The sequence below is a fragment of the Stigmatopora argus genome, chromosome 12 (genome assembly GCF_051989625.1).
Source record: "Stigmatopora argus isolate UIUO_Sarg chromosome 12, RoL_Sarg_1.0, whole genome shotgun sequence".
Classification (NCBI taxonomy): domain Eukaryota; kingdom Metazoa; phylum Chordata; class Actinopteri; order Syngnathiformes; family Syngnathidae; genus Stigmatopora; species Stigmatopora argus.
Window position 1 is genome coordinate 13,603,138 of NC_135398.1, and position 18,004 is coordinate 13,621,141.

The following is an 18,004-nucleotide window of genomic DNA, read 5'->3' on the forward strand; positions in this document are numbered from 1 at the left end:
AATTTTGTTATGATATTTTTTGTATGAAAAGCACTTAATATACAGATGAATGACATGATGCTATTACTACTGTAAAAAGTAATCCCTAGCCAAAATTACTGATATAAATTCTGAGCTGAAATGTTCCTAATTTCCAATTGACAACACGGCACCTAAAAATGATCTCGACTGACCATTGTGTTAATTTTCGCACGCAACTCAACTCTGGATATATTTGGGAAGAGTCGTTCTCCGCATAGACGAGCTTTGATAGCAAATTTGACGATGCGACAAGCAAAATCATGCTGTTCTGGCAAACGTATTGCTACAGTTCATGGCAGAGGATGTCTTGATTAATGGGCTTTCTTGAAATTTTGCAAGCTTTAAAATCCCAATCCTAGCCTAGGGTTTTTTTGCACTTAGTGTTGCTACTAGACGCAGTAAATACCTGACAACTTGACTCCTAGTAATTTTGACGCACAGTTACTCAACTCTGTCCACCATGATAAATTGATGGTTCAAGGAGTGGGCTGACATTTACTAAAGGCTACCCCTCCCTCATTGACCCCGCTTCATCCTCCCCCATACAATCCTTCCCTTTTTATTCCTGTGAGAGTTAAAATCTATGGCCATTCCTGTCCATGGTTCTCTCATTTGCACAATATTATTTTTTATTTAGATTATTTTTAAGAAGCTTTATACAGTGGTACCTCTATTTACAAAATGCATTCATTCCAGAAGTGGTTTTGTAACTTGGATAATTCATAGAGATGCGTTTTATGTCAATTCTCTCATTCATTCCACGGTTCTTAATATAAACACCTTTAAAAATGGTCGAAATTTTCCATGAAAGATTTTAGAAACACAAAAAAGACTTGATTTAAAAATACATATTTTATTTATTTAGCCGTTAAAATGAATAAACAGATGCAAAACAATTTTCTATTGTTTCTGAAGGGCGTAAGTGAAAGGAGGATGCAAATGTCTGGGAACTGACAAACCATACAACACACAACTTAACAACTTAATTTATGAAATAGAACAAAGTTCATTTTTGGGGCCCTGAATAAAAAAAATAAAGTGGCTTTAAGTACACTAAAAAAGCTCACAAAACAGTGTTAGAACTCCATGACGACAAACAACAGGGCACACAAAAATTAGCATGGTGATGAATCACCTTTCTAGCCAATAGGAGGCAAGCGAGGGAGAGCAACTAGATCATGCTAATTTCAAAATAAAATACAGGATAAAGGTAGTGTATTTATGTATTTTGGAGATTTAGCATTTTCTAACTGGAATTTCTTTCGCATTGTGGAAAAAAAATCCAGTTGATGTTTTCTGTAACTTGAATATTTTGTAAATCGAGGCACCACTGTAATTAATCCCTTTAATGAGATTGTCACAACCTATTGGACTTGGTGTTTTTTACCTGCAGCATAAAAATGGAATGGAAAATGGAAATTGAAACCAAATATTTCTTTTCGTCTCTATTTTTATTTTCCCTTACTTGTTCCTCCCACCCTCCGTTTTGTTTGGGTGGCTCTATTTACGTGTATCAGCAGGTGTTTGTGTGCAGTGTTTAGCGTGATGTGTGACCTTGCAGTGCTTGGGTGTGATGTGCGTCTGTGGGCATTAGCATTCGCCTGATGCAAGTGGACTTGGGAGTGATGGCACCTCCCCCCTTGATCTGAAGTACAACCACAGAGGGGTTGTGTATGGGGAGAGCTATTTATTTGTTTTTTTAAATCAGCTGATTCTGTTGCATACCTCATCACACCTAGCCAATACTCACTTGATTTCATAGTGTTTACATTCCGTTCTAATATGTATGTACACTGAGGCATAAGTTCCCACTGCAGAATAGACATCCAGACTCACAAATGCACACACTCTTACTCACTGTGACTTTTTGAAGTATGGAGATAATTTATTCGTGTCATGATGCCTGATTTCCCATCTGCTACTGGGACCCTGAGCAGCTGGAGGAAGCAAGAAAGGAGGAGGGAACGTTGGAAGGCAGGAGGGGGGTATAGGCAGCTGTAGTAGGTCTCAACAGCTGGTAACCAGTTTCCTTTCACAAAAAGCATATAGTGGAGCAATAAGGTCGCAGCGTAGGGAAAGAAAAAAGGGTTGAAGATGCAGTGTTAGAAAAGGAAAAATGAGGTGTCAGCCATTTGTTTCCTACGGTTAGAATGTTATTTCAATTCGGGGGAGGGAATTGTAACCCGTGGGACTGGATAGGCAAATCACCAGTGCTTAATAATGGCTTTTTCAGCACCAATGTGCAAAATATAAACTTGAGTGCCAGCCATGTATCACTGAATCAGAATTAGTCATATGCAAGCAGAAATCTGTCACTACAAACCTGTTCATACCACAACGTTTAGGGGAACATAAAATGCAATGTGTCTGGTTCTCAAACGAGCAGTTGTTTAATGCCCTGTTATGAGTCTCAAGTCATGATCACTTATTTGGGGATGACTTAAAATATTCAGAACTAGATCTGAAAATTTGTGGTAAGTAGATCATTTTTGTTGCAAAAATGCCTTCCTCCAGAGTGATGTGGAACATTTTAAACTGAGAATACCCCAAAAATTCACAATTTAAAATGTGATTCCAGTTGAACTTAAATATATTATTGCGCCCTATGCTTGAAATGTCCAAGCTCAAAGTCATTGCATGAGCATCTCATGACAATTTCAGATGTGCCTCCCAGTACCCTGCATAAGATGTAATTTACAGCTGCAGTCACCAGAAAGCCAGATATGTGTGCAACATTTGGAAAGCCCTTTTTAACCCCCTTCCAATGGTACCACCCATTTAAGGAACATGTATATTTTTGGCATTAGTAGAGCTGAGTGTATTTGTATGACACATTTCATATAATGCACAGGTTTTTCTGTGTCCTAACCCTTGACCCAGTAATTCAACTGCTGAAGGACGAACCTAGATACATCCGTTAACATAACAGTTGTGCTCAAGTTCCAGTGCATGTGTTACAAGACACGACGGCAGTCCTTTGAGATATAGAACAGTAGAGTCGTCGGCTGCATTTTCCTGCAAAGTTTAACTGCAAAATCCATTGGATGCAGCCTAAATACTGGTCAAGGCCATGTTATTTTACAAAGCTGTTGTACTGACTTTGGTATTCGGTTTGGAGAAAACAAGATACTAAATAATGCCAGATACCAGTCTGTTACTCACCCGTGGTACTATAAAGTTAAAACACCAAATGGAAAATACATTTAGGGTTGGCTATTGGAGAAGAGTCACCAAACCCCAAAATACATTATGCGAAGACTTGTTCAATAGATTAAGTTTGACTGTCGGAGATGGCCATGCAAAAGTTGCCCTTGACAGTGGGAAACCAGAACATATATTTTGAATTTGTTGTTCATTCTATTGCTATGACATGCAGTTTGCCATATGCTAATTAAAATGCCCATAATGCTTGCGGTACCAGGACACCGCATCATTCTAAGCACAATGCAATACAATCGTAACAGTTAAGTAGACAACTTAAACTCAATATATATATAGAAATTGTAGTATTTTACCTGTTGGCTGTACTGGTTCCAGGCTTACTACATTTTGTTCCGAGAATTTGCTTTTCAAGCGTGCCACGACATCATGACATCCATGTGACATGCATAAATGTACCAGGTCTTCATTTTTTAAGAGAAGTCTCGGGAATCAAAGTATTAGCCAGTGAACCTCTGTAAACCACAACACATGGTGTTTAAAAAGGATTTTCTACTGGTTTTAACCTTTTTTCCCCACAAAGTAATAACTAAGTAAATAAAAACACTTTTTATTTGTGGCTGACTGAGTTTGAGTATTCGATTGTTACAATAAGTTAGATATGCTTTGCTTTCTGTTAGTGTTATGCTTTGAATTGTCACTTTTCGCTTCCTTTTTCTGATCTTTTGCATTTATGTAAAAAAAAAAATCTCTTTGTTGGACTATATTAAGATTAACTGGAATGTCTCTTCTTGGTTCTTTAGCATACCCCAATGGACCCTGCCGATGCCTCAACGTTGGTTCCTGATAGGCCGACTGGTAACACTAATGATGCTAGTCAGGCTGTCTGCACGGAGCAGCTTAGTGATCAGAAGATTAAGCCAAAAAAGAAAAAGAAGAAAACAAAAGTAGAAGATGGAGTACATGAAGGAAAGAAGAGCATAACTGGAGGAGAGGAAGATGTCAAGTCAGAATTTACTTTAACAGGGTGTGAGCAGGGTGCTGGCATGGGAATTGGAGATGGAATCACCCAACCTGTTGAGAAGAAAAAACGGAAAAAGAAACCAAAGGATAAGGCAGAGGGGGCTGATGCAAAAGAGCCTAAGACCCCCAAGATGCCTAAAACACCCAAGACCCCCAAGACTCCCAAAGAACCCAAGGAGAAGAAAGTCAAGAACTCTACACCCAAGGCCAAGATGCCCAAAAAGTCCAGGTATGAATATTATCGCTTACCTACAATATTTATCTACATGTAGCAAAAGTTGCCTCCATATGTGCGTGACACCAATTGGTTTGTAATTGTAATTGTGAAGGATAATAATGTGGATTTCATTATCCACAAAACATTTTGATTTGCAGGCTTTTAAACCAACAATCACTGAGACCAATCTCTCCCTTATAGCTGATAACTGTTTTTAAAATCATAGGCAGATTTAATTTTCTTTTTATGCTTGATCATGTGACAAGAAGGATAAGTTTGAGGTTTTGTATTGAAAATGCATTATACACATTTAAACCGTTCTGCACAATCCTACAAACAAAACAGGATAGAGTAAATTTGACTGTTAAGCATTCTTACAATTTGGCAGATTAGGTACACTGGTACTTTCTTGGAAATTGGGAGCATAGTACAATGAGTTATACAATGATCTTTGTCATTTGATTTGGTGAATAAAATAACCCTCAATTTTACCTGTAAACTATTTAGACAGGTACCTTTACATACAAAATTAGTTTGTTGGAGAAGTGGTTTCGTAGCTTCGAGTTTTTGTAAGTAGAGAATTATTTTACATTGAAAAGTAGTATAATCCGCTCCAACCGTTCTAAGATTCCCAATCCTACCCCCGAAAACCCTTGATAAATTATGAAAGTACAATGGTACCTATATCTCTTAGTTCCAGAAGCATTTTCGTAACTTGGATTTTTGCAAGGAGAGATATATTTTACATTGAACTAACAATTAGTTTCACGATCTCTAATACTACTCCCTAAACCTTTTAAAAATGACAAAACTATACCAATTCAAATCAGGAAATTACCACCAGAGCCACTCTACCATGGTCCAGAAATAGGGAAAAAAGTCTCCAGAAAGTGGGCTCTGGTTAAGGCCAACAGAATGTTGGAAGAGCAACTCTATCAACACAATTAAAAATAAAATACAGGATGCTGAAATTTGCTATTTAAATTGGAACTAAATCAGATTTCGAATTTTATATATTTGTTCGTATCCTGAGACAAAATTTTCCCGTTGATGCCTTTCATAACCTGAATATTTTGTATGTAGAGACATTCTTGAGTAGAGGTACCACTGGACTGTAGTTTGACCAGATGTTTTTGCTTTCAAACTTCATTGTGAAGCCTGGTCTGGGATATTCCCTATTCAATAGAGAAAATGAATATAATTAGTTTGTTCATTTCAAACTACAGAATTTGATTTTTAGAGATGGCAGTAGATTTGAGTGGCCAGTTTAGAATTTCCTTGGGACGAATCCAAATTTCATAGATGGATATGATGATTTTTGTGAAGGTTTGTTGAAGCAGAACATTACACTTTGATTAAACCACCTTGGTTGTTCATAAAATGTTATATTGTTTGCTGAAATATCTGTCAATTTGTTTATTTTACACCATTTTTCACTTATCCTTGTCCATATTACTCAGTATTTCTTTTCACATGCCATGTACACTTACTCTTCTAGGTAAATAGAACATTGACAAAAGAAGAAATGAAAATATTTGCGTTAGGTTGAGGTGGTTTCATTGTGAAGTTGGAAACTTGATCTGACGGAGGAATTTGTCAGGATACCGCCCTCCTCCTCCTCCTCGTCCTTTCTGAGCCTTCATCTCACCCCATTTCCCTCTTTCTTTTTACTTGCGGGTGCTTTTATCCAAAGGAAGAGAGAGGGCCCAAATTGCCGGCTAGGGTCAGTGCTCAGGGAGGGGGACTTATGCTTTTGGATGCGTTGGTCACTGTTAGGAAAGGGGGAAGGGGCATAAGGGTGGGGTAGGTTGCTTGCAAGGCAATAAGGGGGGCAGGCGTTTTTGTATGTGTATTGGGGGAGGGTTTTTTTCTCTTTGTGGCAGAAAATGGCGTCTAATGATAATGAAGCCCATGCTGCTGACCACTCCACAGCCATAGCTCAGTGTGGGCAGAGGAAATGTGGGGGTGGGGTAGCGTGACTGACTGTGTGTGTGTGTTGGTAAACTAGCTGTTATCTGTTTTCAGGCTTTCCTCCATCTTGAGTGGCGGCCTGCAGCTCTCAGGTTAATTTAGCATAATAATAGCTGGCGGCTATTCACTGCCACTCTAAAATGGTGGACCAACAATATCCAACCATTATCCCTTTATTCTTTTTCAACTTCCACTGATATGTCGAACTCTTCTATTTTCTCTTCAAATTACCCTTTTTGCATTTTTATAGTTTTTGAAAGATTTTTTTCCCATTTATGATAAAATTGCATTTAATTTGGTGTTTTGTGTATCAACATTGAAAAACAATGAGAATCATCTATGGACTTTGTAGTGGGATATTTAATGTTACAAAAATCCCTCGAATATCGCGGTTAATGTAGACCAGACATGGCCGCGATAACTGAAAAATCGCGAAGTAGGGTCACCCCTATTATAACTACCTTTTTTTTCTTCAGTGCTGAGTCCCTAGTAGCAAAAGTGGCTTCCGCTTACGAGTTTCAGTGAGGATTTTCACATTTTTATGAATTTAAAAAATAAAAATAAACTAAACTAAACATTTTTTTCAGTGCTGAGTCCTAGTAGCAAACAGAAGACCAGGGAGTATCTTCGGCTTGTGAGTTTGAGCGTGGATTTTCACATTTTTATGAATTAGGAAAAAAAGAAAGAAAATTAATATCACAAAAATCACGAAGTGATTTCGCGTAAGTGAAGTCGCGATAATCGAGGAAAGAATATATCCAGAGGGTGGCATGTTCTTATATAGTTTAAAATGCTTGTTTTTCTTTTTTATCAGGCTCGACGTTTAAAAAATCCAGACGAGCCTGTCCAGAAGAACAATTAGTTTTCCAAGAACATACTTTAGCTAGTAGATACACATTATAATAAATAAAACTCACATTCAAAGTGTTTTGAACTTGAAAAGTTATTTAAAATAATGTAAATAAATTCATTTTAAAGTACTTTATCTAGTTATTTTTGGGGTATTCTCTGGTCAATGTAAAAATTGGCACGGCCATTTTTTTACTATAAAGTGCACCGGGTTCTAAACCAAACCATCAATTAACAACTTTATTTTCATACAAATTGCAAAGTTTATGAAAATGTATAATGTGAATTAGTGCCTCAATGTACTGCATTTGTTCTTGATCTTTTAACATTGAAATTATTACTTATTCATTAATAATCTAATTAATCAAATTTAACAACCAGAATTCACACAAAGTGCACCAGATGATAAAATGACTGTCAGTTTTTAAAGGCCCACTTTCAAGGATTTTTACACACCAATTAACTTGGTTTTCCGAAATAAACCGACTCACACTGATCCACAACTATTGAAATTGTATTTTTTTTTAAATCATTTGTGTAATGTTACGATCAGCGTTCTTAAAAATCGATGACTTCTATATACAAGGAGTGTACCCTGACAGTCAAAGTTTACAGTTTAACATAGCAGTCCCCTTTTTAGCATTTTCTACCTCAATATCAAAGTGTATGTGCCTATACGGTTTTGTTGTGAACTGAGAGAATTAGGTGGTTTACTTTGTTGAGTCAGCTCAAATCTCTCCTTTGACCTTCTTTCTCTGTCCTGTTCGCGCGCACCGCCTCTCTGTCTACTTGTCTCAGGAAGTGCATCTATAAATAACCCAGCTTTTAGCCACCACGCCCTTCCCTATGTGTGTGTGTTGGCGACTTTATGTGCAGTACACACACAGACACATATTCTGGCACCTTGCTGCGTACGTGCGTGTATGTGCATCAGTTGGTGCGTCCATGCAAGCTGCGTCGTTACTGCGTTCATGTTTTTCGATTAAGTGTATGTACTGTACACGTTTTTACCAGTATCAATAGTGTGGGTTTTCTAATAAGCAGATGTCCATTGACATTTTTTCTTAACGGATCAGTCCAGCCCCAGATTTGACTAACACTTGGTATTTTCTTAATTCCCCTCATGTGAAATGAAATTTTCAGCTTCATGCACACTGCACTCCTTAAATGGTCACTATTTGTGAATGCTGTAACACCATGGTACATGTGGATTAAGTAGAGTGTGTTGGAAGGACTATTTGCACCTTTTTTAGAGGTGACACCGTTAACGTTTTGTTACTAAGGCTACATCCACACTAGGATGGATAACCGCCTAAACGTTTAATTATTTAGCCAATACTTCATGTCGGCACACTAATTTACCCCTTTCCAGATTTTTTTAAAATGAGTAGATAGCTGTCTAATTTTAGAATTTGCGGACACAGTCTAGTAGTTTGCTACCGACAAAGCAGTGGGAGAGAGGAAGTGGCGTCATAAAATGTGCAATGCAGCCACACAGTATAAATAAGGAAATGGGGTCAAATGTAGTATGGGAAGGTACTTTTATAAGATTATGGAGGGAAATGTTATCAATGTGTGTTTTGTCAGAGTAACGGAAAGCAACATTTTTAATATCATTATTAGCTCTGCTTTAACTTGGAAAACTATTTGTGGAAGGGGAGACGATTATGCGAGCCTCAGTGAGTCTGCTCAAGTTTGTGTTGCAGTGACTAGACTTTTAGAACCGATTGTGTATACACAATCAAACAGTTTACTATTATTAAACACTTAAATGTCTTCATTTGTTCAGTTTTCATTAAAGGATTTTATTTTCTTAGAGCTTAGTTTATTCACTCTGAAAGTAGAGAAAACGTTTTCAAATGTCGTCAGTAGACGCTCATAATTCCACACCTTTGCAGCTATGTAAAACAGCCATGTTCTTTCCTCTATTTAATAATGATGTACCGTAATACCTTGACATACGAGTTCCTCGGCAAACAAGGAATTTGAGATTTGAGTAAAATTCCGAGCAGATATTTTCCCTGAGAAACGAGACAAATTTTGAGATACGAGCATATGAGACAGCTAGGTTGCCAAGACGCGAGAGGCTGCTTATGATTTCAGCACACTTTCGCATCTCTCTCGTGTAAAGATATCTGAGCACAGGGTGGAGCGTTGCATTTTTTCAGTTTTTTTATGCGTTAGTCGGTGCGGAATTAAAGGAAAGGGTCCAAAGCAAGCCGGTGCAATGAAGGGTAGCGCGAAGAAAAGGTGTATGATGACAATCAATATTAAGCAGGAAATAATTGAAAAACATGAGTAGTGTGCGCGTGACTGAGCTGGGTCAACAATACGTATGGAAAAGCAGAAGTCTTTTTGTTACTTTTTGCTACTTGTTGCGCTCAACCCAGCAGACTTTAACCCTAAAAATAGCCTCCCGGCGTATTCCAAGCAGGACCGTAAATCCATTCAAAACTTCCCAGACGATTGGCAAGGCAGTTGACTTCCGTGTGCTCATAGCACTTTTAACCCACCATACAAAGACACATCCCAAAAGCAGGGTTGGTAGGCTGATTGAACACTCCACATTATCCCTACGTATTAGTATGTGCGTGAATTCTTGTGCCCTACAATTGGCTGACAAACAATTCAAGGTGTACCCTGCCTACTTCATATAGTTAGATGGGAGATGCTTCACCACCACCAGCACAACCCTCGCAGGGACAAGTGTCACGCATGATGAATGAATGAATCTTTCAAGTTGGACTGCTAAAATAGGGTTAAGTAATTAGCTGAATATGTAACTTTTTCCTGAAAAAGTCAGAATTATCATTCTTACTGGAGCTGATGCACATCTAAAGAGTGACAGGAATTACTCTCCATGTTCTGTTTGCTTGTAGGGTAGCACACTTAAGAATTTTGTAAATATATATATATATATATATTACTGTCTAATTAATTCTCAAAGTCCTTTACTCTACATGAGCTTTGAGCAATCTTGGCTTTTTGTAGCAAAGTAATAAATGCCTGCCATCTAAGAGGAACTCTCTAATGAGCATGGAATTAGCACATAAACCTCTAAAATCCTACAGAAAACAACCTATTCCTGAAGTACCGTATATTCACACCTATAGGGCGCACTTAAAAGTCTACATTTTTCTCTTAAATGGTCGATGCGCCCAATCGGCCGGTGCGCCTTGTTTGTGCACTAAATTCAAATGTTTGTATGACCCTGACCGCTTGAGTGACTGGATTTATTTCTTGCTGACACTTATTACGATCAACACAGCGGACGTTCAGCCTAAAAGTAGCCTCCCCACGCATTCCAAGCGTTACGGTAAATCCATTCAAAACATCCCAGGCGAGTGGCGAGGCATTTGACTTCCGTGTGCTCGTAGTGCTTTTAACCCTCAAAAACACTCTCAATACTCAAAGAAACAGCACATTAGACCTTTACAGAGGAAATGCCTGACGTGAATGACAACAGAATGCGGGTATGAACGCTTGGAAAATAGACTGAAGCCATGGATCGAACACAATTCAACAGCGAGGAAGAACAGCTTTGCAAACGGCTTGGGAGTGATGACTGTCGGATGGCCGCCAACATAGAGGCTCCATACAAAGACAGGCAGGCGGCGTCGCACGAGTTACGTGACGATTTGGAATGGATTGTCGATGCCTGACGGAAAGTGCCAGCGAGCATTGTAGTTTGAGCTTTCGTCAAAGCTGGAATCACTATTACGAAACCCCACGACGAACACGCTGACCCTGACAATGTTATGGAACCCAGCTTTGTTGGCCAACTCTTTATGTCGGATACAAAAGATGAGGACTTTGACTGATTTGTAGATGTTTGAATACTTTGACTTATATTTTCGCGAATACACGCTACGTCAATAAAACAAAATCAAACTCGGTTTTTCTCCTGCTGCCCTTTTAAAAACATACTCTTGCATTCATGCTATCACAACCATAGCAGCGGGTCCTTTAACACGAAGCGCCCTATGTATTGACAAAAAACAAAGTACACTCGCAACTGAGACTGCGCCCTTCAGGGCGGTGCGTTTTTCTAGGTGTGAAAATACGGTAAATGTTCTGTTTGCTGCCCTTACTGCTCTTCTGACACAAATGTAAGATTTGCACTATAGAAGTGGAACTTTTGGGATCAAATGTGGGCGTTTGAAATGTCACAGTAATTTAGATGCGACAACGTCAGAATGTCTGGCTGTACTGGTTCATTAGTAGGCGTGTAACAACAGATGGATCCGATCGAAATTTAACAAATCGCACAATCAATGTCATCTTGTTGTTGATAAAAACGGGAATGCTTTTCATTAAAATGTCTTGAATGGTTCTGCAATGAAATTGTAAAAACATCACAATTGATTAGTTTAGTTGAACCATAACGATGTTGTCCAATTTGGTCATATCCTATTAAATCTAAATGTTTTCTCATCCAGACCACTACAGTAGCCAATGTTAGGCCACTAATAACTAAAACGTACCCTATTCCATGCTATTCAAGAACTACCAATGGAATGCTCAATAGTGCAATGTCCACCAGGTTGCTACAAGTTTTGCCTAAATAGCCTGACATAGACACCGTCTTCTGAGGTACTGTTGGCGAGAATGACTAATATAGCCAGCACATGTGGGAAGCAGGATGGCGGTTGTGTGTATGTAGATAGGGTTTTGGGAATTGAACTTGTGATAATGTTATAATCTCATAATTTCACATAATATTGCCCAACCCTACTTTCAAGAAACTGCTGGCGCTTAATGGGTTATAACCTTAATTTTTCTTCATTGTACGAGTTTACTGGTACATACACATATATGGTAGCAAAAACAAAGAGGATTCTGGTGGGATGCACTGCGATCTAGTTTATGTGTTTTTAAATATTTGAGAAGAGGATGAAATGTGTGAAGGTAAACTGGGCAGGGGCTGATTGGGTGTTGACTGAGGAAGTCGGGGAAGCAATTTCACGAAGGAAGTAGAGAAACAGCCAAGTAGAGAAGTGTGTGTGTGCGCGCGCGCGTGTGTGTGTGTGTGTGTTGTGTGGCCAGATGGCTCCAGCGTGTGGCGACCAGCCAGAGGAACAGGTGCAGGTCACATGACCAGCCGTTACCACGGAGATGGTTATTGCTCTTGGCGTGAGGATGAAAGGAGAAGGGCCCCAGGGACAGCAAGGGAGTGAGCAAGCAGGAGGGACCAGTGGAGAGAGGCACATCCATGCTGTGATGCAAAAGGGCAGGGTAGAAGATAGTGTGTCACACAAAATGCATCTTGGATGATGAAACTAGCATCCCCGTTTTCTTGACATTTATTTAGGAAATTTGCTTTTTTCCCCCCTCAACATTGGCTATTAGGGTTTTCTGCTACCATCTTGCCTCCTAATGTCATTCAAAATAATGTAAACATTAGTAAATAGATTTCCCCTGTGCGTTACTTACTTTAACATATTCAATCTTAAAGAACTGATGACTGTGAGTTCTAGTTTCCGTTTTAAGTTATTGTTGCACTTCGATACTATTGTCGAACTGTGCCCTTCTAGCAAAGAGCTGAGCAACTTTCACGTGTAACAACACATGGTCGCTAATGGAAATGTTGAGGAAAAAGTTCAAATGTGCCTCTAAACCGATTAGCTTTTGGCTTGTAATATTCGTTCGTCAAAGGCTGTCCCTCTTTTTTTCCCAAATAATTTTGAATATGTGTACTCGATGCAGCATGTGCACGTGCTGAAGTGCACGGTACACGAACGTCCCCTGGACTTCCTGTGTCGTGCGTGTACACTTAACACACACACCCAGCTCCTCTTTATTTCCATGCCAGAGATTAGAGGAAGCATAGGAGCCTCTCAACCTCACCCCTCCCAATTGCTCTCTCTTGCTGAGCCCTTGTGTGCTTCCTCTCAACTTGGATCTCTCCATCTTGCTCCCTCCACCCCTGTGCAGTCTTTCATCATATTAACCCCCTGTGTTCCAGGGCCTGAGGCACACTAATGATTCCTAAATGGGCAAATCAAACATGGCGACTGCCCTGGGACCAGCACACGTGCACACACACATACACATGCATGCCTTGTTTGTTCAGGGCTGTGGACTGAAAAATTGCAACTGTATTTTTCTTTTTTGTTCAAAAAATTTAAAGACATGTTTTTCTTCCATAACTCCTTAATAATCCAGTAGCAGTAAGAAGGCGGAGTCCGAAGATGGCGCCATCACTAGCAAGAAGGACTCCAAGAGGAAGCGACATTCATCTGGCTGTGAAAATGTGGAGGTGAAGTCTCCACTTCCCTTGCCTATTGAGGATGACGATGACGATGGTGTGCAGGTACAGAATTCCTTGATTCATGACACACAAATCCAACCAACACTGTGACAGCAGTCAACCCTTACGTGCAACTCCGTGTTGTCCATTATTTAACGTCTAATTCCAAAAACATGCATGGTAGGCTCTAAATTGCCCCTAGGTATGAGTGTGAATAGTTGTCCATCTCCAGCACCCCCCACGAACCTAGTGAGGATAAAGTGGTTCAGAAAATTAATGAATCAATGTTTAGGAGAAAGTTAGAAGGGTCTGAACTTGAATTAAAAATGCATTTATAAAGGTGTTTTTCTTTTTATAAACAGTTGAAAGTCCTAATGCTAGTTTTTCCATTATTTTAAATAGTTTGTCTAACAAATTGCGTAGTAACTTTTGTTAGTCACCTGGCCTGTAAAGAGAAAAAATGTCAGTATTTATAATTAGGGGTGTGGGTCGTCTCCTCCAAAAAATCACAATTTAATAATTTTCGTATCGTCTGATCTCAATTATTTTCCGTTTTTTCCCCATGTTTTTTTAACTGATGAATTCCATACAATGACATTTATCTTTGTCATACTACCATTAAGTTAGCGGACATTCAGATCCTGAAATTTGTGTAATTTTCTTACAATGGTTACCTTTGCCGTTTAACTCACCTGGTGTGTAATAAATTTCCTAAAAACAATCAACATTGAAATCTTTTTGATCTTCAAAATCTGCCAAAATAATCAGTTAGCATATGCAAATTGTCAATGAAAAAAAGATACGGTTGATCAACGAGAAAATTTTGAAATGTTTTCTATCTTTGATCTTGATTTTAAAACTGCCCGAAACCAAGTTACAATCAAGTTTGTCAGGTTTTCGTGGGTGGTATATGAGACGCTCTGACTGTGTTCCTTTCTCATCAAAAGGAACTGTAATCCATCCCATTTGTTCCTATCACATTTATTGACTATAAATATGAAGTAAGATGATAGGGGGACTAACATTAAACCTATACTTTACACCAGGGGTCTCGAACTCAATTTACCTGGGGGCCGCTAGAGGCCGAGTCTGGGTGAGACTGGGCCGCATCAGGATTTCCACAAGAAAAGCACTGACAAAACATTCCAACGTTATCAAATATCTTTATTTTTTAACAAAAAATAATGAATTAAATAAATTAACTTAAAGATGAATAAAAAATAAATCAATCAGTAATACAAAACCAAATAATACTAATGAGCATACAGTAGATATACACTGGCTGGCTAAGTAGAGAAAATGAATTATTTTTATTCCGTTTCAAATGTCTGTATTAACAGCTCTTTAACCTTTAACTTTCTGAACTTGAATGGAACATTGAACATGAAATATTCTGAACACGGCTTCTCTTGCCTACTCCTTGCTGCTAGAGACCTGGCAGCGCTTCTTCTCACATAGTCACATTTGTCTTGAGGAAGGAAGCAGTGGAGACCCTCAGTAGAGCTTGAAGATGCTCATCAGTAAGTCTGGACCTGTACTTGGACTTATTGAAGTTCAAGGTGGAGAAGAGCTTCTCACACAAGTATGTGCTCCCAAAAAGGCACATGGTCCGCTTGAACCTTCGGGAAAGTTCAGGGAAGCTGGGGGTCAACTCTCTCAAAAATTGCCCAAGCTTGTCTGCTTCTCCACTCACCTCCCTGAACTTGGCTTTGAGTGCAGAGTTGCACTGCAGGTCAATGAGCTCCATTTGAAGCTCAGGAGGGGCATCTTGCACATCAAAGGAGAAGGGGTCCGCAAAAATTTGAAATGTGGCTTTGTGTGTCTTGAAGTCTGCAAATCTGTGATCAAATTCCTCCTGTAGCTTCGAAATGGCCTCAACATACTTCTCACCACTGAATGGTGTGCCTGCATCCACGAGAGCCTTGCATGCTGGGAAATGGCAAAGGTTTGTCTGAGAGAGCTGGGCTTTCCATAACACAAGTTTAGTGCAGAATGCTCTCACGTTGTCATAGGCAGCACTGACAAGTTGCCCCTGGCCTTGTAGCTTCTTGTTCAGTACATTAAGCTCATGTGTGATATCAACAAGAAAAGCCAAGTCCATGAGCCATTTGGGATCACTTAGCACAGGATCAATCAACTCACAAACGGCGTAGCTAGCTTTGACTGCTGCATTACTGTCTTTGGTAGCCTTCTTGAAGAAATCCTGTTGCCTCAGAAGACGTGTTTTAAGACTGGCAACCTGGTTGGCTCTCTCATCTCCCTGGTATTTTTCGTACTCCTCAGCATGTCTCGTAGTACAATTACGTTTCAAATTGTATTCCTTGTGCACCGCAACTTTTTCAGTGTAAATGAGACACGTCGGGGTGCCCCTGTGTTCAACAAAGAAATATTGCACTCCCCACTTTTCTTGAAACTGTCTGTGCTCATCACCGACCTTTCTCTTCACGGCAGGCTTTGAAAGAGACATCTCTGGGGCTCTGTAATATGTTTTTCCACTTGGAATGAGTCTCGGGTTGATCTTTCACATTCAGTCGCGCGGGTTTGTGGCGCATGTGCACTTTCGCTCTCCGTTTCAATCGCGGAGATGGCTACAGACACTGACACAGGCTGGATCACGGATCATTGCGCCTCATTCAGTTCTATGCTGAGAGCAGCGGAGGAGTGTGCGCGCCGAGCGGAGTGATCGGCCTCACGGCTTCTCCTCCGCCCAGCTGATTGGAGGAATGAATGAGTGAGTGAGCGAGGCACTGGACAGCCCGGCCGATGTCCCGCCCTCCAGAGCCGTATACCTCACCGTGATTGGTTCATTCAGCTCCGAACCAAAGTTCCCTCTAATTTTTTGTTGGTCTGAGCAGAAAGACAACCTCCCTGAGCGCACTGAGTACCAGTGTGAGCGACATCATCGGTACTCGGATGATTCGCCTAAAGATGTTTCGCCGACGGACGTTTGACAGACGGGCAGGTCGCCGAATGGACGTTCCACCGAACGTTCATTCGGCCGAACGGAGGTTTCGCCGAAACGGGATTCGAACGCTCGCCCCGCCGGATCGTGTGTGTACAAGTTTTTCAACCTCGGCCCGCGGGCCATATACGGCCCGTTAGGATTTTTAATCCGGCCCGCCGCCGGTGTTGTCCAAATTATAGTAAAAATCAATGTTCGTCTACCATCAATGGCAGCCCGGGAATAAGCACTCTTGGGCGGGCATGGCAGTCCGGGAATAAGCACTCTTGGGCAGGCAGATGTAGCAGAACCGAGCCGTAAAATGACAGCAATCGGGTCAAATCCATCCTAAAACAGCATTTAATGATTAACTACAAATACTGGATGATATCGCGATGGAGGCAAAAAAACGTCTATAGACGTCCATTCGCCAAACGGCTCAAAATGCTCTCAAATTCGGTCAAATCCAGCTGAAAACAGCGTTTAATGATTAAATACAAATACCAGTATTTGTGTTTAATGATTAAATACAAATACTGGTATTTGTATTTAATCATTAAACTAACAAATACTAGTACGACCTGTCCGTCTGTCAAACGTCCGTCGGCGAAACGTCTTTAGGTGAATCATCCGGTCACGACATCATCATTGCTCGCTATGGGCACACCAGTATCACACCTGCCACAAGCAGGTGCATGTCAATGTTCCCTCTAATTTTTCATGTAAAACATGCTGTAAAACACGAAAAACATGAGTGGACAGAGCTACTGCCACTGGCTGCCACTTAAACGGCGCCATCATGGGGAAAGGGGTGAAAAAAAAAAAAAATTTAAAAAAAAAAAAAAAAAAAAAAAATTCGATTTTTTTTTTACTGCGCGCCATATGATTGCTACTGCGCAGAGAAGACGAGAGTAGTGCGCAATTGCGCACGCGCGCAGCTTAGAGGGAACATTGCTCCGAACACAAGTGTCATTCATATCAATTTTGCGGGCCGCACGAACATTAATCTTTCATATTAAGACGGGGGCCGCAAATTATCGTCCCGAGGGCCGCAGTTGGCCCGCGGGCCGCAAGTTTGAGACCCCTGCTTTACACCTTCCCTCAACAGAAGCGCCGCTCTAGCCGTCAAGTGAAGAGGAAGCGGTATACAGAAGACCCAGAGTTCCGAATATCAGATGACGATGACAGTGGAGACGATTCGGCGGCACCAAAGTCCCCATCGTCAACAACCCAGCTGCAGGTACAGTCTGGGTGGAGCTGGGTTTCACTCCAAATGTTTTTGTCTGGCTACCATAATCAGACATTGGCTGGTAGCTAATATTGTTTCAGTCATCTGCCCCAAAACTGTGGCGCATACCAATTTTGTTATTTTCTGGTTGTAGGACGTGGTTGAAGCTGATGGGCCAGTTGTGGAGAAGATAATGGGTGTGCGCACTACCAAGAAACAGGTGAACTAAAAACAGATACGCATTCACATTCCCACACATTGCATTCCGGATGCAATGGAGGGTGAATTCTGATTGGCTGCTCACAATTCACTAACATATTGCACCAATATATATAAATATATATA

General features: G+C 40.3%; 1 protein-coding gene across 7 annotated transcripts in view; it reads left to right on the top strand.

Moving 5' to 3' along the window:
- Positions 1–18,004, top strand: part of chd7 (chromodomain helicase DNA binding protein 7) — an 86,218-nt gene that overhangs the window by 30,576 nt on the left and 37,638 nt on the right. For 6 of the 7 annotated variants that reach the window (XM_077616322.1, XM_077616323.1, XM_077616317.1 and 3 more), the window contains exons 5-8: positions 3,984–4,432; positions 13,406–13,553; positions 17,540–17,671; positions 17,814–17,879. In XM_077616322.1, the coding sequence (XP_077472448.1) occupies positions 3,984–4,432; positions 13,406–13,553; positions 17,540–17,671; positions 17,814–17,879 (795 nt within the window). The remainder of the gene's footprint in view (positions 1–3,983; positions 4,433–13,405; positions 13,554–17,539; positions 17,672–17,813; positions 17,880–18,004) is intronic. The other variant, XM_077616321.1, reaches the window with a different exon arrangement.